This window comes from Argopecten irradians, chromosome 4 (genome assembly GCF_041381155.1).
Source record: "Argopecten irradians isolate NY chromosome 4, Ai_NY, whole genome shotgun sequence".
NCBI classification, from domain to species: Eukaryota; Metazoa; Mollusca; class Bivalvia; order Pectinida; family Pectinidae; genus Argopecten; species Argopecten irradians.
The window spans coordinates 44,882,886-44,906,958 of NC_091137.1; the positions used below are offsets into that span (position 1 = coordinate 44,882,886).

The window sequence follows — 24,073 nt, forward strand, 5'->3', positions numbered from 1 at the left end:
TATCTCCCTATACATTCCAGCACCCTTTATTCCTACCTCTGCCTTTTCACTGGTCAAACCTAATTCAAAATAAATCTACTTAATACATGAGCAAATCTTTACGAATTTTTTAATAACATGTTTACTCTTCCAGTAGTTTAAATGACCATTAATGGATAAAAAAGCATCACCTCTCCCACCGGTGATTCGGTTAAATTTGGCCATAATCCGGACAATCTTATCATTATATGCGGTGATACATGGAGAGTATCTCCTGGTTTATGTGACAGTTGGGTTGTATATCACAGGCAGGTTTGTATATATATTTCTCCTCCTACCATAAACTGCCTGACTAGGATCTGGATAGCCTGCTGTTATTTATTGTTAAGCCAAGAACATTATTTTTCATTTAATGATATTCCAACATGGAGTTCATGTGTGGCTAGAGCTGTTTCCTGTTGACCTTTGAACTATATAGCTTATGAGCAGCTTTTCATTAGATTTTGAAAGTAACATAAAATTAATTTTTCATAAACGATATTTGATTATGGAAAATTAAGTCCATTAAAATAGCATGAAACTATCAAACAGCTTTTAAAGAGTATACCCTCGAAATACAAAAGATTGAATTTGAAAAACACAAAATCTACTTACTTAATGATTGAATCAGAAAATAAAATCAGATCCAAATTGTTGGCATCCTCCATTGTAACAAAGAGGTAAATCCATGCACAATCCTTTTTCCAACTTTTACAAAAATATTTTCAAAATATTAATCTTGTTATTTGCATACTCTGATCATACAAGAACACTATGGTGTGTATATGCATACCTTTCACATAGGTATTTTCAAATTAAATTTCTAATTCATTAAACAAGTGCATTTTTTTCATTTTTTGATCCATCAAAATTTCAAGAACACCTAATGAATGGCTTTAAGGAATAATTCCATAAATTCTTCATTTGGATGACACATTAGCATAATTTCAATTAGAATATCACATTGTATATCCCAACACTGTTAATCGTAAAGGAACACAATCAGAACACACGTGGGTGTACCATATATGTCTATGGAGTGCACATATACAAACAATGAATGTGCACATATACAAACAATAAATGTGCACATAAATAAACAATAAACAAACAAATACTATGACAGACCAACATTAATTGGTAGGTAGATATGTATGTAGACATGGACATTGGTCTGACAAGTGGTCAATTTGTTTTATTTATAGGTCTGGGTGGCTGTACATCAACACCTACTGACCACCACTGACCATTGGTGACAGAGCTGGACATAAACGTCCAGTAGTCTGTACTTATACTGACCATGCCATTCTGATCTGTTAAAATGTCCCTGTGGTCAGACCAACCAAGGATTAAACACTGAAGGACAATTTTACAGTCTGTACTATTAGGGTCAGCAATGATAGTCAACATTTTGAAGGAAGAATGACCAAATCTGACATTGCAGTACAAAAGACACAAATGATAACAGGAGAGAAATGTAGCCACATGGCCAGAGCGGGGCTCAAACCCACAACATCTGAATACTATAGTCAGACTCTTTACAGATTGAGCTATACTCTGATGATGATGATCGGCTAGTCCAGTCCTGCTCACATAAGCATGCACACCTTTTAAAATTTTTTAAACGGCACCATTTAGATTTGTTGTCCTTTCAGGACGAGTTAGCCTACTTGAACTTCAATTTCAGTTACGCCACGAAAACAGGGTACCTTACTGCATTGCTGCAAGAGCTAATTAATATGAAGCAATTATGAATCTCAAGCAATTTAAAAGACCCATAGACTTAAATGGTTGAAAAACGGTAGGATAGATCCAATATTGTACTGATTAAAAAGGATGTATAAGCTATCAAAATCCTTCAAAGACATTGTCTTGCCTTACCTTGGTGATGTCCTGGCAAAATTGGACTGCAATGCTAACTTAACGTCTCAAATTTAAAGAATTTAAGAACTCTAAATCATGAATACTGGTTACATAATTCTTACATGACTCAGAATTTAGGTAGTCTGATTATTTTACTGTCTCTGGTTTATTATATTTAAATTTTAATTAAGAGCAACTAAATTTACCCCCAACACACCTGAAAAAAATGCAGATGGTCAACACAATAGCCAATGGTCATCTAGAAGAATTAAATTAAGTTACTTTGGCCGCCCACGCAGATGGCTCCAGGGTTCAATTCTCACTTGGGTCAGTTCATGGAATTAATAATTGTCAGACATATGATAATGTTGTCCGACAGCCATCTAAGTTCCTCATGGCTGAAATACTATCATTAGTAGTATAGAATTCAAGTACAGGCGAGAGATTCAAAGCTAACCAGGCTTTAATTAGCTGAGCAAAAATTGGCTTCGGTCACTGAAGAAGATATGACTTATCACTTTGAGCAAAGAGAAAAATAAACATTAGCTGAAGGTAATTGTAGGGTTTTAGTGTAAATTAGCAGATTTGATGAATTACTCTGTTTTTCTTGCTCCTTAGAAAAAAAGTCTTAAAGAAAAATATGTTTAATGTGAATTTCATGGAAAATCAATTCAGATTCAGAAGTTTAGTTGAACTAATGAAAACTTTACAAAATAAATGAATTATAAATTTAAGATTTATTCTTAAGTTTGTTTCTATAATGAGAAATGATGATAAATAACATTAAAAAGAAAAAAAAAATCCTGTATATTTTTGACACTATTATCAACAGAATACATCACCACTCATGAAAACGGAGAGAGAAAGAAAAAAACACAATATCTTCTCTTAAAAACACCTGTAATCTGATCGGTTTCTACTGAAACCCAAGATAGAATCGAGAATTGGAAATGAATCTCGATTATAAATGGTATAGACCATCACGTTTATGATATTTAATGTGTTTTAATCTAGAATCAGTGCCTCACCATCGTTGTCCTCCCTTATCAATGTTAGAACTGTTCCAAGGGAAGTCTTTATATTTTGTTTTGATATCACCTGTTAAATCCCTGATACAGGAGGTTAGTGAGTGCAGACACGGGTTACTAGGATGGTGGTGGTGTCTTGTCTATATATCATCTCAGTGCTATAGTCCTCTGTATGTGGGGGGCACTAGGAGGGGCAGTTGTTAGTGGGAGGGGAATTGCTGTTTTTGGGAGGAGCACTGCTGTATGTGGGAAGGGCACAGGTGTTAGTGGGAGAGGCACTGCTGTATGTGGGAGGAGCACTGTTGTTTGTAGATGGAGCACAGTTGTTTGTGAGAGGGGCACAGTTGTTTGTGGGAGCACAGTGTTGTGGGGAGCACGTTGTGAGGACACTGTTGCTGTTGTGGGAGGAGCACAGTTGCCTTGTGAGGAGCACATTGTTGTGGAGGAGCACAGTTGTTGTTTGTTGGGAGGAGCACTGTTTTTGCATGTTGTTTGTGGGAGGAGCACAGTTGTGTGGAGGCACGTTGTTTGTGGAGGAGCACGTTTTGTGGAGGAGCACTGTGTTTGGCCGTTGTGGGGGAGGAGCACAGTTGTTTGTGGGGGAGGAGCACTGTTGTTTGTGGGAGGAGCACTGTTGTTTGTGGGAGGAGCACTGTTGTTTGTGGGAGGAGCACTGTTGTTTGTGGGAGGAGCACTGTTGTTTGTGGGAGGAGCACTGTTGTTTGTGGGAGGAGCACTGCTCTGTATGTGGGAGGAGCACAGTTGTTTGTGGGAGGAGCACTGTTGTTTGTGGGAGGAGCACGTTGTTTGGAGAGCACAGTTGTTTTTGTGGTGAGGAGACAGTTGTTTGTGGGAGGAGCACATGTTGTTTGTGGGAGGAGCACTGTTGTTTGTGGGAGGAGCACAGTTGTTTGTGGGAGGAGCCAGTTGTTTGTGGGAGTAGCACAGTTGTTTGTGGGAGAAGCACAGTTGTTTGTGGGCGGAGCACAGTTGTTTGTGGGAGGAGCACTGCTGTATGTGGGAGGAGCACTGTTGTTTGTGGGAGGAGCACATTGTTTGTGGGAGGAGCACTGTTGTTTGTGGGAGGGGCACTGTTGTTTGTGGGAGGAACACTGCTGTATGTGGGAGGAGCACTGTTGTTTGTTGGAGGAACACTGCTGTATGTGGAAGGAGCACTGCTGTATGTGGGAGGAGCACTGTTGTTTGTAGGAGGAGCACTGTTTTTTTTGTGGGAGGAGCACTGCAGTATGTAGGAAGGGCACTGTTGTTAGGGAGGGACAATGTTGTCAGTGGGAGGGGCAATGTTGTCAGTGGGAGGGGCAATGTTGTCAGTGGGAGGGGCAATGTTGTCAATGGGAGGGGCAATGTTGTCAATGGGAGGGGCAATACAGTTATTGAAAGGGAGAGTTGTTAGTGAGAGGACTGCTGCTCTTAGGGAGGGGCAGTCTTATGTGGGAGGGACGCTGTTGTTGGTGGGAGGAGCAATGGAAGGGCAATAGAGGAGCAGTTGCATGTGACAGGGGCACCAATGATATCTACATCATCAGTACACTGCCTTTTATAAGGTAAAATGTGCATAAATCTGGATAACCTAAAATACGAATAATGATTTATTAAGAACATGAGAAAGAAATTTAGTATATATTGTGATATGTAGTAGTGTTCTGTGATACTGTTACAGAGCTTCTTGATAAAATAGAACTCAAGGGGCCATAACTCTTCATGTATTTGTACACAAAGGAGCTTGTATAGATATACATATACAAACTTTGGCTGAGAACATATGTTAGGCATCCCAGATATTGGGGCAAACTGTAAATAAAGGGGTAATAACTCTGTTTATATTGTAACATACCAGACTAGGCTTGAGAAATATTGGCAACAATATAGGACAGATGTAAGAGTACATATGCTAGTGTCTCTAATATAGAAAGAAACAATAAAGAAAGGGGCAATAACTCTACCAAGACAACAGAGCCAATTTCAGTATTGGTAATACTCCAACACTTGAAATGACAACCACAATTTGGCAGATGTGGATGACAGTTTTAGAGTATATCAGGTATACACTGTAATAATTGGTAAAACAGATTGACAGTCCCCTGACCTACTCTCTCAGTAAGACTGGCCACCAGTGCCTACAAAACTTATAAGTACCAAACTGGGGCCTGATGCTAATAATTTTGGTCTATGCAATAAAATCAAGGGGAGATAATCTTACATCAGCAAAAACTTAAGCCTAGTGGTCAGTCTTCGTACCATGAAAACACTAAATTAAGGCACTGCAAAATTCAGTTAGTTTACAGTACCAATTTACCTAGCTATGTTGCACGATTGGACTGGGTCGATCATTGATGACCAGGTAGCTGATTAACTGTTAGAGCATTGCCAGTGCTCATAGGTTCTAGGTTCAAACACTGATCTGGTTGGAATATTTTCTTCTCCACTGTTACAGTTTGAGCTAGCTAAGAAACTCTGCAGTACCCCCATAAACAATACAGGTGTCTCTCTGTGTAGTACAGAGCTTCATTAGGCACACAGCTCTTAATTGTTTCGGTTTGTTGTCTGACTAGAGTTCTTTATTGGGGCCATCTAACATAGGTGTACCTAAGGAGCTATTAATTAGGCCAGTGAAGTGACACAGGTGTTAGATGGACAATGGTCAGTATAGAGCCTGTATAAGCCTGCTACTGAGGAGGAGACACCGAAGGAGGTTCCTGTGTATGATGTTTATACACCTCATTAATCCCACCTTACCACTGTTTTATGTTTTACAAGAATAATTACTTCTAAACATCTCCATCTGGATAAGGATAATGCCCCCTTCCCCTGGGGTAACAACCTACCAATGTCTCTCCCTCATCCTCTAGGGGTTGTAGATAATACAAACTTCATCCCTTCAATTCCCCCTCCTCTCTTCCTCTGAGGTAGAGTCCCAACTTCTACAGGTGTCCCAGGGGAGGAGAGCAACTTGTGGGTTCCAGGCCTTTATAATGTACATTACATATACAGTAACAGGTGCCCCCCTCCCTCCCTAAGATATGGCCCCTAACCTATATTCATACAACAAAGTACAGGTGTTCCCAGGGGAGAGAGGGAAGAATTGAGTACTACTTTCTATCCAACAGGTGCCCCCTTCTCTCCCTGGAATGACCGCTAAACTATAACCTACAACAATGTACAGGCGCTTCCAAGGAAGGGAGTGTGAATTCAGGGCCACTCTGAATCCAACAGGTGCCAGCCCCCTCTGTGGGATATGATCCCTAACATATATTCATACAACACGGTACAGGTGCCAGCTCATTATGCTGTAGGGATAATCACTTATGATAGATAGCAGTCATTATAGGCATAATGTAGTCTACATAACACTGTAATAATTACCTGAGTTTACAAATGACATATATGGTCAATGGCCCAGTGATATGAAGTGGAATAATATGTAGATAAATCTTAAATATCCCAGAAGTCAGGTTAAATACATAATAAATGTGAATAATATGACTTTTAGGGCTAATCTAGTTCAAATTTCTTTTTCTTTTCAAACACACAAGCTGATTAATCACTTGTGTACAATAGTCACTTATGTACATATTGGATAAATAAAAGGTATTTTGGAGTTATCTCCCCTTATGGAAATCAAAGAGTCGCACAGTTGTCCAAATGCTTTATCAATTCTGACACAGTTTTCTAAGGGCTAGATTATCAACTCTTCATATCAAAGTTTCATTTCCAAACATAAAATCTACACCTCCTGTGTATCTGCTAAATTAATATCATCAAAATATCAAAACCGTGAAAATCTCTTAACAAGCATCTTCTATATAAGCTGCAGTTAATTGTATATGCTATCAAAGATCATAAGACTCTTTATTTTGATTCCAATCTGCAATTAGATTTATTATTTTTTATATCAAACAAACAGCCAAGAAAGAAAATTAAAGGAAAAGTGGAGTTCTTGGGGAAAAAACAAACAACCTATGGTCTAAAGCCTGGTAATGGAAAAGTTGTATGTTTTATGTACATCAATGCATTGGTATATCAACTCTATTCAGTCAGCTTGGTTTTCTAATCAATGTGCATCTAAATAACATGTAGTAACTGTTTGTAGTAAGATTCCACCAAGCCTTATAACAGACAGCGAGACAAATTGATGCCGCTTAAATAAAAGGCATGTGTATCTGTTCTCAATTTCATTCAGCAATACTCAAACAGGTGTAAACTCCCCAGGTGAAAGCTATATAAAACGTCCAAACAATTAGATGAATGACGGAAGAGAAAGCGTAATGGTGTAACCGACTTTGAATAGAGACAGACACAGGTACCTAGTAATTAGGGACCGGTCTTCCAGACGGTAAGCATATTGAACTTACAGAGTGAAAACGCTGATATTACGTATCTATGTGTGGGAGAATATTTCAAATCTACCCCAGAGTCAAGGTGACCTGTTTCGGATTCATACTTTGTTTGCCATCAATCATGCAGGTGTGACAAAAACTATCTGTAAGACTCTCGTTAAATTATAGTTTCAGGTGATTCGTAGAAGTACAACCAAGGTCGACCATATATAGGGAGGGTATATATCAATACAGGAGTATACAGCGAAAGTCATATCATAGATATTTTAAGATAATCATTATAAAAGAGAATGTACGACAGAAGATCTAATACATCATATGGCGGTATGAAGAATAGTACAAACAAATACATATGTAGGGTCTATACAGAATGCTTGACAGTTTAGTTAGGTTTGATAAACATTCTAAGAAGCGGTCAGGGCCATTTAAGCCTGTGACAGATTTTGGAGGTGGAGGCTCGCAGGAGTACCCAGAGAAAAACTGCCAACCAATAGTCAATACTATGTAATACGTAAAAAGTACACCCAAAATGTATGAAGAACAAGGGAAATACAAATTACTGTTGAGGGCCCCGACCAGGAATCAAACCCAGGTCTCCGATGTGAAAATTCATGGCTTTACTGATTGAGTCAGAGAAGTATTCTCTGCAAACTGAATGACAGAGATTGTACTTATCAGTGTATAAGCCACACTTGCATGATCTGCTCTTTCTATTGGTTATTTAGTTGGGCACTAATGTAGAAGAACAGGAAAAATATTTTGAGTACCCTGACCAGGATTGGAACCCATGTCTCCAATTGTGACAGTCTAAGATAAGCCAACAGTACACTCAGTCAGTTGATGGACAGAGACCTTATTTTACACTTTGGTTCATTTATTTTTTACGTCCTAGTAACAGCCAGGGTCATGTAAGGACGTGCCAGGTTTGTTGGTGGAGGAAAGCCGGAGTACCCGGAGAAAAACCACCGACCAGCGGTCAGTACCTGGCAACTGCCCCACATGGGATTCGAACACGCATCCCAGAGGTGGAGGGCTTGTGGTATTATGTCGGGACATCTTAACCACTCGGCCACCGCGGCCCCTTATTTTACACTATGCACAGGCTACATCCACTCGCTCCTTTTACAAAAAAGATTATATTCGACAAACGTTTGATTTTGTCAGGTAAACAATACCCATGGGTCCTTAGAGATGTTTATGTAAACAGTCCAATATCAAACAGAGCAAAAAATGTAGCATGCCTATAAGATATTTCAGGACAAAGGCAAGACAAACATATACATGTCACCTCTCGGTCTGAACGGTCAATATTGGGACTGGGTATACTGACCAAAATTACTGGACTGAAGGGTCATCTGGTGAAAAGTGACCACACTTCAACCAAACTCCTTATTGGTCAATATTATCAATGTCCAGTCCTGTCATGGTCAGTAAAACCAACAAAAACTTCTGACCACAGAGCAAACTTTAGTTGATAGACTAGTTAGCTTGTTCATGTTTCAAACCAACATTTCATTCTGATTCATGAATAAATGATTCAGAAATGCCATCTTCCGATTTCTTCTCTCTCGATCATCTTAATCCAACCAGGGCAAAGATATTAAAACAAACCTTAATTAATTGATATTAAAATTAGATATTTTAGAATTTACATCATTAAAGCTAAACACATCAGAAGCCTGTGCTCAAACATATATATTGGCCAAAGAATTCTTGAGTACTTATTAAAGTATTAAAAACTGGTCTAGTTGAACGCCCTTTCGGTAGGTAAATTGAATAAATATGCTTTGATGCTAATACCATAACCTCTTGATGATCAAGTTCTCAAGCCCTAAACAGATCGAACCACTTATGTCAAAAATGAGTTTGAAGAGTTTAAGTTTCATGAATAATCTGTTGCATACACACACAGTATTTGGACATTCTGTGATATGCAGATTTTTTTTTTTTTAAGTTTACGGGGTAAGCATTCTTAATGGGAAGAATCTGTGACTGTGACATTGCATCAATGGCCATGGTAAAGCTAAAACAGGAATAATGTAACAAAATTGCTGGAACCTCCACAAGTGTCAGGTCACTAAGTTGTTGACTCGATCCAAAAAAAGTAATTCAGGAAGTTTAGCACTCATTGCACATGAAACCTGTTTCAGCATCCATCTGCAGTCTAGAGACTTGTGGTTATTGGTTCAAGTCAAAGTCCATAACTGGTATAGTAGAAGCAAAAAATGCATAACCAGACCAGGATTTTAATCTGGGACTCTCTGAACACTAACCAGTGTAAGTGTTTTACCAATTGAGCTACCTGGTCACTCGAGGGATTGACTTGATCCAGAACCATTGCATCGGAGTTCCCAGAGAAAAATCACCAGTCTACAGTCAGTAACAGCAATTAAATGTCACATAAATACATTTCAAACTCTCAACCAGAGGTGAAAGGCTAATGGTAATATTCCAAACACCTTAACCACTCTGCCACTTAGAAGGAATAACTATTTTCACTATAATGGGATATACCTTGTGACCCTGTAAGTTTGTTTGTTTTCTGTAACAAGAAAGCTGAGGTATATATATCATACAAGATCTGGCCAGGGTGATATATATACCAGTAAGGTACACTTAGATCCTTCAGGCTATCCTATAGCCAAGTTTATATCATAGTTGTACAAATTGATCCGTCTCGTTCAGCCTAATTAAACATCTTAGCTCCCAGGTAAACTCTCAGGTAGATGTGCGAACGGCGGCCACCTTAACATGTCAATCATCCCACCACCCGCTCTAGTAAATACGGATTGATTGATGTATTCACATACGTAAAATATTTCTTAAATTTCAATTCAAGCCAATTCAATCACACGGTTTTATCTAATATCGATATATAGGGGTAATGTAATATTGGCTATCAAATTTTAAAAAATTCCTCTGAAATGGCTGCGGCACACTTGTATGAAGATATTATATCATTATGCATTCATTCTTGTAGGTAAAATATTTCTTAAGTTTCAATTTATCTCAATTGTGTTGGATAGTTTTATCTAATATTAATATACCAGTAATGTAAATTTGATTATCAAATTTAAAAAAAAAAATTTAAATGGATTTCTAGTAAAAAGATTTAAATATGCCAGTATTATTTGTCCATCCAAAACACAAAATAAAGCATTGACCTAATAGTATGAAATATTGCTGTCTAAATTATACAATATCAGAATGAAATTTTATGACAAATTTTATTAACAAAAATTTTTCAATAAGGATGATCCTTAAATGAAATTTTCTTGAGAAACAACACACAACCACATTACTAATACATGTATTTTTATGATAATTTTATTTACAACAACAGTTATGGAATGTGTAGAACGACAACGCTCCGACATTAAAAAAACCCTGTTGGGCATGATAAATCACTTTAATTAGAACACAACTAGGGGAAATAATCAGGACAGCTTTGACAAATCATGCTTGAAAAAAAATGCCTTTTTTTTTCTCCGTACAAAAGAATGTTACCGATTTACTCAATTTCCTGTATAACTTGTTTTGTAATTTCAGAATAAATCGCTTTAACGGACACTTGATAGGCCTAATGGTTTATTGTTGTCCTGGTAAAGCATACAACATAAAATACTAGTGTCTATAAGTGCCCATCCACGATTTTATCGTAAATTTTTTCGAGTCATATAAGTACAGGTTACCTTAATGAAGCCTAATTATACGTAATTTATCGTTATAATTTTCTCACAGTTATTCAAACTTTTACAAAGATTAAGTTACAAATTTTCCCATGCAAAGATTTTTATCGATTTTTGTCAATGGTTTTGTAGTGGTGTCATGTATATAGATGTAGCAGATTTATTACCTACTTTTAAACTTACAACAGAACAATAGGTTCCGATTTCTGATTTTATTACTCGTAACGTTAATGCCGACCTCGGATGAAGACTTGCTGACGGCTTTTTAAATAACGTTGGAACAGTTGGGCCTCATTTATCATACCTAATACTGATTGGATCATCTCGTTAGCGAGTCATTTCATAAAAAATAAATTTATCATTATCCACATTTTCAGTTCATTACATTCACTATCTTGAAATCTATGCCATTTCATAGACGGTCATGCACAAGATTTCAGAATAAAGCATAAATATTCTTCACCACTGCAACTAAAACAATTTTAAATAGGTCAGGTTTCTAGCTGTTTTCGCGATATTCCATTCTCTAAAATCTACGTTTTATCCAAGTTTGTCTAATCATTGTGTACAGGAAAAATGTTCAGACATATTGTCACTTGTCCTCAATTTCAGGATTGTGAATTCAAAACCAAACCAATATTCTTCATGTGCAGATAATGAAAATAGGTCTGTGATTTTTCTTCATGGTACTCTGGTTTTCCTTTATCTCCTTAACCAAAATGACTCTGTGTTTATAGGATGCAGGGCAAATTAAATAAACTATATTATGTATGATTCCCGACGGCTATATACTCTAAAATCATCAGGAATTCACACGACAAAATGCATTAAACCATTAAATCAAAATCATTCAATTATTACGTTTGATAAAAGACAGAGTGTTCATTCTAATATTATATTTCAGAACATACTGAAAAATCAAAGACCATTTTACACAATGAATATTGAATGTTTTCACAATAAATGTATTTTCCCTACGGGCAACTATTTAAGACCATTTAAATCCTAAACACAGACTTCTGATATTGACAAATAAAGTAATTTAAGTTTTAATAAACCGTATATTTCTCTTGAAATATTTCAATTTGAAACCCCTTCAGACTTCGACATTCAGCATTTTTTTTGCTATACAACATCATTTGATCCCATAGCATACATAACAATAGGTTTAATATAACATACATCTAGCTATGTAAGTCATTAGCATTCTTTTCCTAAACGTAGCCACAATACCCTTGAAATTCTACACCACTTCGGGTAAATATTACATGCGTGTTAATTGATTTTGACGAAGCGAATAAGCGTGCTTGACAAGCAAATGCATTCGGGCATAAACAAGTGATTGGCTGAACTAGTTATTTGAGGTTTGTAAAAAACCAGTGTGACATGATATTTGACAAAAAAAATTGTTTCATGGAGGTCGGAGGTCACAACATACCTGGCCTCTGACAAGCCCACCTGTTAATGAGGTGTTTATAACGACAACAGGTACACCACAGGTGGTTTGGTGGTCGGTTGTAAGGTTTAACATGCATGTCAAATTAGTGATTATTTCCACACATTTAATGTTGATAATTTTACAGAAAAGCCAAAGGTGCCAGAAAATATTAATGGACCTAAAACATGAATTACATAGAACATTAATTAAAGGATTGGGACCCGACACCAACTGTTAGGCTAAAGTATATTGGTTATCTCCCCTTAAAATGAACAAATTAACTGTGGGCTAGTCCAACCATAAGTTATAGTGATCATAGTGAAGCTAAAGTGTGATCAAAATCAAAGTTACATGTGCGCATGTGCACAGAAACAAGAAATTTTAATGCACGTGTCTTACTGACTAGATCTCAACCACAGATTTTCTATAGTCCTTCCACGGTAACTAGACTTCTTTTGCGCATGCATCATTTTTTGAAACATGGCAGTGATTGGTTGTTGCTTGCACGCATGTGTAATCTCAATAAACAGAACAACATGACCATGGTCATTAGTCAGTGATCGAATATGCTCTGTACCAGTATATGGCTACATATGTTGGTTACCTCCCCTTCAAATGGACACAGTAACTGTAAGGCTAGTTATATTCCCTTCAAATGGACACAGGAACTGTATGGCTAGTTATCTCCCCTTCAAATGAACACAGTAACTCTAGGGCTGCTTACCTCCCCTTCAAATGAACACAGTAACAGTATGGCTGGTTATCTCCCCTTCAAATGAACACAGTAACTGTATGACTAGTTATCTCCCCTTCAAATGGACACAGTAACAGTATGGCTGGTTATCTCCCCTTCAAATGGACACAGTAACAGTATGGCTGGTTATCTCCCCTTCAAATGAACACAGTAACTGTATGGCTGGTTATCTCCCCTTCAAATGGACACAGTAACTGTATGGCTGGTTATCTCCCCTTCAAATGGACACAGTAACTGTATGGCTAGTTATCTCCCCTTCAAATGGACACAGTAACTGTATGGCTGGTTATCTCCCCTTCAAATGGACACAGTAACTGTATGGCTGGTTATCTCCCCTTCAAATGGACACAGTAACTGTAAGGAAATTTATCTCCCCTTCAAATGGACACAGTAACTGTAAGGCTAGTTATCTCCCCTTCAAATGAACATAGTAATGGTAAGACTGGTTATCTCCCCTTCAAGTGGATTCATTGATTGTAAGGCTTTAGATGTTGATTATCTCCCCTATATATTATCCAAAATAAGGCAAACAATTTGTATAAACATACACTTACAAAGTCAGGCAAATTTCAACAGATATCAATTACACCTTAAACATTTGTTACATGTTCTTTTGAACTGTCAAAATATCAACAAGACAAAGCACTTGGTGTGAAAATATAAACAGGTATATTTAGTGGTTTTTCTTACATAAGAACATGCAGAACCTGCTATAAATACAGTTGGTGTATACATGAGGGTTGATTCATGAGACACATGTACATTATCTTGACACTTCTCGACATTTCTTATTTAAAACATGTCACGTTGAATGCAAACACATGCAGGTTTTTAAGATAAAGGACAAAAACTCTAGCAATGTTAAATATTACTCCGGCAGGAATCCGACATAAGAAAATAAGTTGTTTTATTTATAGCAAAAGATAATATGTAAATTGTATGTATTTGAATGTATCTATGTATCATGACATTGTCTTAAGTTTAAAGTGTTTACTATAAAGAAACTGAATTCCGATATAAATAAAGGCTTTGTTTATTTTAGTTTTATGGCCGATCCACAAATAAAGACAAACCTGTATATCACAAATACCAGATATTCGGAAAAAGCAGAATTATTTATCTTAAGCATCAATTAAAATTTCAATTACAGAAACGAGCTATGAAAAAACATATTGAAATATTTGTGGAAAACAGAAATATTTAAAACATGACTTTCCAATACACATTTCAAAAAGAGCCACATTGTGGTGATTTATTCAATGCCAAATTGATAGTGCGATGAGGGCAGACAGAGGTACTGAAGAATTTTAAAAAACATTCTTTCTCTGACGGACAACACGCGAAAGTCAGCATGTGGAATATGCATGTTTTCGAGCATGGTTTTGCGTTGATTTATATAAAGCATTAAAAATCCTCTTATATTATGAATGATGTAAATCTCGAGGTTCCAGATGGTACCTAACGCATTCCACATGCTAAGATACATTGTGCCCACTGTCTAGCCTACAAAGACCAACAGCTGTGAGTGCGTGCATCATAACCACAACTTCATGTCTAGGTAATTTTTATAATTTCTCTTCATCTAATTAATTTTCCCATAACAGAGCAACCCATACATTGATAATTTGAAACAGACCCACGTTTGATGCATGTATGATGAAGTGGTTGTGTTATTTCAGTGTTTTTCATACAGGTTTTTTATGAAGTATTTTACATGAATTAACAGATTTTGGCATCAGTTTCACTTTTTTCGTTAAAACAGGTAAATTTCCTGCATTATTTTACAGGTATATCTAAGTACAATGACTTATCTCATTAAGGTCAATAATACCGACAGGTTTATTAGCTCATTCACCCCTGAAGATACATTTGAACTTTCCTAATTCAAAGGGTAGATGAGTTCATTGTGAATTTCCAGGGGTCAATGGATTAAGTAAACTTATAGTCCTAATAAAGTACCATTTGTTCAAGTTCACAATTTGATTGAAAAATTCTACATAATTTGGTTTGATAAGTTTAAAATCCTATTAACAGCCAAGGTCATTCAAGGACATGCCAGGTTTAGATGGACGAGGAAATTTAAGCCGAAATACCCAGAGAAAAAACAGCGACCAGCGGTCAGTATGGCTGGTCAGTACCAGTGGCAAATGCCCCACATGGGATTTGAATCATAATTCTGAGGTGGACCAGGCTTGTGGCAATGTCAGGACATCTTAATTGATTACATAATTAGGCAGAAAAGAAAACAAAAAAGAAATAACAGAACACAAATATTGAATTATATCCTATTGTCTTCCTTTCTTTCTTTCTTTCTTTCTTTCTTCTTTCTTTCTTTCTCTCTTTTTTTCTAATCTTCTTCCTTTCTTACTTACTTCATCAGAACACTTGTTCAAAACTTATATACTTATTATACAAAAGCAAAAAAAAAAACCGAAAAGCTTAATTCTCCAAAACCCCTGTGATAAGAAATCTGAGAGTACTTTTTATAAGTCTAAATACCTTTGTGGATTAAAGCTGCGAGTGAACTACTCAATTCGCTTCTCACCGATAAAATCAACACGACTATTCATGGTTATATAATACTTATGAGATTAGAAATGGTGCTTGATTTCTACCGAGCCATGAAATGGTCAGTCAAGTAGCGATGGGTGCAATGTACACCAAATACACAACTTTTAAAGTACAACTATACCATTGTAATGTACTAGTAGAGGGTATAAAGCCTTACTGGCACTTTCATTCAACCTTATATGGCTTCCATAGGATCAAAACTGCACCGTAACGTTATTACTTTCTATAAAAGGTACTTATATGACCTGTATACCATATTAGCGCAAGGGAAAAACACATAGAGAAAAACATCTTTGTTTAATAAATTCTACTCTTAATCCAATAACCTGAGCAGAAATTAGGTTTCATAGAATTTTTCTCAAGCTGCAATGAAAAAGACAACATTATAGCATTCATCTTATAAGTATTATACTTGAGTGCATAATCTCATAACCTTGGGTGCATTTTTGAGTATAATATAATACATGGCCTTTATACCGGAATTGCAGGTTGAATAGTTGATTTTCAACAAGGTGAAAATCTTTTCAACTTATTAAGTATTCCACTTTCATTTTAATCCTTTGATGTCGGATGAAGGTGTGGGCACTTAGAAATCATGTTGGTGGGTTTAAATTTAAGAAACTTATCGGAAACATGCAACAAGTAGTCATATCAAAACATCTTTGTAGTTGCTGATGGCTTCTTCATCAAAAACTTTTAATAGCTAGGCCCTTCATAGGTTATTATACAGAGCAATAAAATTAAAGATTTCCCAGAAGATCAAGACCACAACAGTGCAGACTATGACATTTCTCAGCTTCCCATGAAATACAGGCCAACATGTATAGATAGAAAGCACAGAACCAACCATCATGATCTACACCCAAAAATAAATGAAGTCCTCGCAACTCAAAAGATAATTAGGCTAATTACAGTTGAACAACAATTTTCAATTCTAGATAAAATAATTTCTTGTCAAACGAACTTGACAATCTTTTACGAAATTCTAGAGATTCTATGCCAGTACTTACTCATTTTTGTGAAGATATAATTACAGATTAAACAGCAAATGAGAAATTGATATTTCACTAATCAAGTGATTATGGTAATGAATTTTTGAACAACGAGGACCTGGTATGTATGATATCCGCTACTGATTTGGCTTACATACTTCATATTTGATTTTGTCAGAACATTATCGTAGATGGAACATGATGAACCATGCATTTTTATTATTTTTTTGTTTTTCTAATTTGTGGGGTTTTCATTAAGATAGAATTAAAAACAAATTGTATATATCTGAAGATATAGATATGGTATACAGACATCAAGGCTAACAATTTCTAATTTCACAACTTGAATGTGACTTTTTGGTATAGGTTAATCAAGATAAAATCCATTTCCCAGGTATGATATCATTATAGGTATGTTAATTGCAATTTTAGTACAGAAATAGATTTTATAGACACATCTTATCTAACATGGATTAACGACAAGCGGCTTTAATCCTTTCATATACAGCCAAGGCATGAAGTAGAAACACTATAAACTATGTAATATATATTCTTAATACGTCCAAGAATTCTGAAGATGTTCTTTTGAAAAGAACAAATTTGAAAGTGAAAATCTGCATTAGGATCAAGCTCCCTGTTCAACTTGGCACGGATTGTAAAGGAATGTTCAATATAGTTTGCATGTCTAGTGATGATTTCAATAGAGATCAAGAAATTACAAAGTCAGCTTATCACAATATGCATATCAGACATTAGATAGGATAAAGGTAAAATATTCCAGGTAAATCATCTATATATGTATATAAAATAGACCTCTTATCAGTTTCCTTCCTGGGTCAAGGACCGATACATACAGGTTTCCAAGGAAACCACTCTATAGGCAGTTTCCATGGTAACTCCCTCATCTCCCTTAAGATGGATTTAAACTCTTCTAATTCAAAGACTAATAAAGTTCATTATGAATTTTCAGGGGTCAGTGATTTAAGTTTCTACAAGAATGAGTTAACGAGGTTTCCTGTGTCTGCTTACCTGTAGATGCAGTGATGAATCCAAAAATCCAAAATCACATTCGTATTCAAGCTACACAACGCTTTCTTATCCAAGGCAAGTCATACTTATCTTCAATCTCATAAAGCCTAAATTTCTCATAATTCTCATGTCTTTAGCATTAATTATACGAAGGAATAAATTTTCTGAAAATGAAGCCAAATGTCTGACATCAGCATGTGTGTGTTGATGACCGCATAGTGATTATCTAAAGCACTCAGAAGACCTCCCTTAAAGCACCCGGCGAATCTGAGTCCGCACAAACATCAAATGCAATATTATACCACAAATTGTATGTATGATCCATAACTGGTTCTTACGAATGCTTGCATCAGTGCAGTTGACTAACTTTTGTCACTCGCGAACGAGAGTTGTGTTTAATCTTGCACGATCTACTATAGGACTATTTATCATTTCTTTCATCATGAGATGGGCATTACAATCGTACATGCCTCGTATATATTAAACGATATGCGACGATGCGAGTATGTTTTTCACTCACGATGACATTATTTATTTTGACTCCTTTTATTTCTGCCTGGGTAAATGTACCGGTAGTGTAAAAATCTACTGCATCACCATCGACGCTCTCCTCTAAAGGAATATACAACACCAGCATTTAAACCTTCCTAAACAGACATTTGTATTGGGCCATTAATCACAACGACTATTCGTAGTAATATTTGCGTAAATCATTTGATTTTTTTTCCGTATCTGTGCATTCTCTTTTTTATATGGGACACTATGTAAGCTCTGTCTCACAGATACAAACTGCATGTATCGCTGATTGTCTGCTTCATCTTACACAAGTTCTAGTTAAAGCACGAAATTTTGGAAATATCACTTGTAAATACTTTAGATAACAGCTGGCTGTATATCTAATAGAGAATGATATTTTGTGGATGGTTTAGAGTTATCTTTACAACTCCATGTGGCGAATGAATTATTACATCGCAAGCTAACGTAGGTAGCAACAAGATGCATGGCTTCATGTATATATATATATTTATATTTTTACCTCTTACCACAGATGACATGTAAACAAGATGTATCCAGCATGAAAATAACCAATTCATATTTAAATCCACAACTTAATCACTTTAATTCTTATAAAAAAAATCACTAAATGAAATATTGAATATGATTACTATAATTTACAATCAAAGCCGATAATGTATCTTCTTCCAAGTTGAGATTTACAACCCGGACGCGTGTAAGGCCAAACGACTATTACTATACTACTAATTTAGATAGGACTTTTTTTTTTTACTGACGATGGCACCCGTCCAAAAATACAATCACCTCTAGAGTACAGAACACATTTTACACAAGTTTACACTATGTAACGTGATGACAACAAAATGATAGAGGAAGAGAGAGTTATCTCATTTACACAAACATCTTTATATACTCATCGGCTCAAGTTTCTTGAATATATCCTTCTATCTGTATCGAGGACCAAGGAATAAGGTGATAGTCTCACAACACTTCATAATATGATTTGATGTGTTGCCATAGAAACTAAATGACTTTTTACATAATTCCTATTCAAGAAAATAATTATTTCTGATAATTTCCATCAAGGTTAATTGAGAAAAAAGAAAACTACAGATGGAGAAACATATTGACATATGATTACAACCTAGAATCATCGATTATATATGACATGAGCTGGTTATTTGTAACATGCATCAGCATAGTTGATGAAGCCTATAGAGAAAGTACCGTATTAGAACCAATAAGTGTCCATGTCCCTGTTAGCACCCCTCTCCAATTTGATCCCTCAATTTCAATTGCCTCGACGTAAATAAAGACTTAAACTATCAAAACTGTATAGGTTTGCACTTTGTTTTTTGCAATAATTTCGTCTTAATAAGCATCAATCTTTTCATTTTTTTCAGTTTTCTAAATGCCCTGGGCGCTTATTAGGTCGAATATGGTAATGAAATTTCATCAGTAACTTATTCAGGAATGTACAATCTTGTTCTAATTAAGAGAAGATGATGATATCAATGGATATGACAATCTTCAGGGTCCACTTAATAGGAGGATGTGATAGGTCTTATAACCTAGAAACATCGGTTATATATGACGTGAGCTCGAGGACACACCTGTATTTGATCTTAAGAAATATGAGACAATCGTGGGAACAAGATGTTCATTAGAGGATGGGAGGGACAGATGTTGATTACATCTGGGGACAGACTAATAAGGATCTGTGATACACATGTTACAGTAGCTAGACCATCACCCCTGCAGTCAGCGTATATATACCTTATAGGTATTCCCCCTAATGGACAGGAGAATTTTATATAAAGTCCAAGTCATCACCAGCTTCTGAATGTCATTCACTGAAGCAAGCTGGGGTATATATGACCTAGAGAACTTGCCCTTGATGAATATTCATAAAGCCCCGAGCCTACTTAAAACGGGTGATGACAAATAGAATGTGTCTGCGAATGACAAAACGCACACTGTGGTGAAATTGTGCCGCTGAATATCTATAAGGCTGGAATCTTTCCTAGACCTTCGCAATGAAAAGGAACATATTGCAACGTATCTGCCTCATTCATTCTATATAATATGTATATTTTATTCTTCGTATCTTAAAAAAACTTTTAATATACAAACATATGATACAAGAAAAGCTGTACATCAACAATCTTTTGAGGAGGTTCAGATTTTCCAGACAGATATTTTTTTACCTTTTTCAAATCTAAGGTCTTCAATCAAAATTCCAACATATCATTTGTAATATATACAAGTTTCTTTTATCAAATTCACATTGGACTAAAATATTTTAAATAATTAAAGTCTTTCTAAATGTTAATTTTTGCTGCATCATTTTCTCCATACATGTTTAAAATGCAATACAATAAGCACCAGCAAAATTTACATTTTGCCAGAATGAAGAATTTCTGCAGAATGTTGTGTTTCACTCAGCAGACGCAACTATCAATTAAAAGGTTAACTGCATGGTCTTATTGCTTCTGAGTCAACTAAAATGCACCAAATTTGATCCAGAATGTTGGAAATTTTGACTCATCATTTGGAATTAGCTTCTAAACAAACCCTATCCATTTAAAACCGAATGAATTCAAAAGTGACGAGTCAAGCTTGAAATTGATGAGTGGCTAGCCTGTCGGTGATGTAACTCTCGGAGAACTCTGTCGTGTGATATGTACAGATGGAGAGGGAAACCTCCAGAAGCACTTAAAGTCCATTTTGATCACTTTCTCGCACCTAATTAAAACCCACAATGACAATTAATTAAATTTCATTAAATATTCAAGTGACCTGCGACTTTATTGAATAAATCAGCCCAATGAGAAACACTGCATTTTAAATCAACCATGCAAACAAGAAATTAGAGCGATCAATTTGTCACAATCGCAAAGTACACAGCCATAACTGTTCCGCTTACAATTATTGCGAACAGGAAAAACGAAAATAAATTCTGAATTAGTTATTAGTAATTAGATCGCATGCAGTCATCAAACTGCCTGTTGTATAGAATAAAAACCTTTAACATAGTTTCTTTAATATAAGAATTTTGGTCCTATTCTGCCCCTTTTTTTAGTTCTGACCTAGCTAACTGAGTCATTCACCCCTAAAATTTCATAATGGACTGGTCTAGTCTTTGACTTAGAAGAGTCTAATTGTGTCTTCAGGGTTGAATGAGTTAAAGATGTACAAACAAGCCAGCCATTGTAATAGAAAATGTTTTAGAGACCTATTCGACACAATCAGCATTTTAAATGTCTGACAAGTTAGCTTGTTAGTAATATTAACAATTATATCAGTTTGTCATTCAAAACCTTGGTGTACGCTTTTGAAATGGTTTTAAGTGATGGCATTAATTATTAAGAATACTTCATATTTCTTAAAATGAGAGAAAGTACTTTTCTTTGATGTGAACAACACAATAATGTACGTGCCTACAGCTATTTCTGGTACTTAGGTCTTTAAATGTCTCAGGTACTTAATGTAACTCTCATTCACAGATCTAGATTCAAGGAAACACTTAAGATGATATATCCTTTCCAGTGTACTTCGACTGGCCACCAAATCCAAACTTCTTGAATTTCATTACTAGATTATCTCCCCCTGGTTTGAAACTTAGAATCAGTCAAGTCTATATAGAGTCGGAAATAATCAAGTAAAATTTTAGTGACCATGCTAATATTGTAGAGACTGAACAGTACCATACAGATCAAAACTTAAGTGACCATTCTAATATTGTAGAGATTGAACAGTGCCATACACAAACTAGCATCTAATTAAATCACTGTTCTTTACATATCATTTCACCCAATACATGTACAGGGTAATTTGCTTTGCCCAAATAAACATCTTTAAGAATGATAAGTCTAAAAAGTTACTTTCTTCAAAAGTATCTTGTTAAAACATATAATATTATAATCATGGTGATTTAACTCATCCCCCCCTGAAGGCACATTTGAACTCTTTTAATTCAAAGGTTAGAAGAATTCATTATGAATTTTAGGGGTCAATGAGTTTTCAAACATCTTGCAGTCCCAGTGGCCTCTATCATGAAGGTCAAACTTGGGACATTTTAGAGATATTATGAAAAATTTTCATGAAGTTTTTCCTTTAGGGATCTATATATAGTAGAATGAAAATAGTTACACTGAAGGCAAAACAATATTTTCCAACAATAAACACAACTTATTGTCTATGGATTTGACCTTTGACATATACTAATCTCATATGACCTTTAGGATTTGTGATATTGCAGCACCCCATTTCATTACCTTAACCTTTCCCCAATTTCTTTGATACTTGCCTAATCTTATGCCTGTTATCAATTTTCTGACATTCGACCTAAAAGGTGCATCACATCTTGATAGTATATGAACTTTGACCTATTGTATTGACCTTTGACTTACTGGATGTCTTAGAATCAAGAGCTGGCAAAAAATAAGGTGTAAGATGAAATAATGACAGGTATGTTATTTTTAGTAAACAAGTTGAGAGATCAGTTCCTGAGATCTTTCAACTCAGATACAAAATTAGTTTGTGAGAGATTTGCTATCTGATTTGCAAGACTTTCATTAGAGGTGCATTTCCCCATCATGAGAGATTTCCTCTCCGAGATGCAAGATTGATTCCTGAGAGATTTGTTATCTGACTACCTTTCTAAGAGGTGCAAGATCCCATAATAAAAGATTATATCCAAGATATAATTTTCCTTCCAAAGAGGTTTGTGTTTTAAAGGAGGCTTTAAAACAAAACCTTTGCATTACCATATTGCCTGTGTTCAAATACAAGTCAATAAATTAATCTTCAAATTGGTCAAGACTGTTGCTTATTGGTCCGAGCCAATAGCTACTACCCCGTAAGATCATGTAACCTAAAATCAACTCTTTGTCGCCAACTACAACGAAACAATCTCATTCAAGTAAAATCAACTCTTTGTCGCAAATTACAACTATATTAACAATCTAATTCAAATTCCATATTTTTTATCACATAGATATTTATACAATAATTATATTTATTGATTCAGTCGTATGAATGAAGACACAAACAACTTTAAAGAAAATCTGACCTGAAGAATTACTAATCCGTGCAGGAACTGTATGTGCTAATTTACGACGTAATAAATCGACATTTAGAACTAAAAAAATTCTTTTCAAATAAAACAAGGATATTTGTTGCTTTGTCATTCAACGACAATAAAATGAGTCGGGAAGCGTAATAAACAACGGGACACATTGGGGAGGACACAAGCCCTGGCGTAGACAGGCGTCCCATATCGGCCCCTTTAGATGTCTTAATAGGTGCGGGGTAGTGTTACCCACACACACACGTCTGATGACCGGTGTGAGAACGCTTACCTTATAAAACTGACTTTCTGTGACGTATTGAATTTCAAATAAACAGTAAGCCGATCCAGCTTATTTGATAAGTATCGAGGAAAGACAATCTTACAAGAATTTGCATTTTCAATTTCAGGGTGACTACCCCGATATATATCTATAACTGTTCCAGTCAAATTTCTTACGATACATGTGCAAGAGTTGCTAGGGTGTTGTGTGTGGTCATGTAATGTTAAAATCTGGCTTTATAAGATATTTGACCTTACAATACTAGCTTAAATCAAATTATACTTAGAATCCTATATGTTTCAATGAAATATGCCAATACAAAAATCAGAATCATCAGCAATATAACTTAAATAATGCATCAACTTCCAAATGAAATCTGGACGGGACGCGATGGGTCAATAACCATACAACCCATTGGTTAACATTACAATGTTCTCTCGCGATGGCCGAAAAAATATGAGTG

The 24,073-nt window shown here is 35.8% G+C and overlaps 2 protein-coding genes across 3 annotated transcripts in view; both read right to left on the bottom strand.

Moving 5' to 3' along the window:
• The window catches only part of LOC138321814 (semaphorin-5A-like), a 131,902-nt gene that overhangs the window by 93,684 nt on the left and 14,145 nt on the right, over positions 1–24,073 (bottom strand). The window lies entirely within an intron of this gene.
• Positions 3,057–3,962, bottom strand: LOC138322321 (uncharacterized). The gene has a single exon (XM_069266356.1). The coding sequence runs from the start codon at positions 3,960–3,962 to the stop codon at positions 3,057–3,059; it is 906 nt and encodes a 301-aa protein (XP_069122457.1).

Excerpts from the sequence above, each read along its gene's own strand:
- LOC138322321 (XM_069266356.1), bottom strand. The coding sequence starts at position 3,962 with ATGTGCTCCTCCCACAAACAACAGTGCTCCTCCCACATACAGCAGTGC.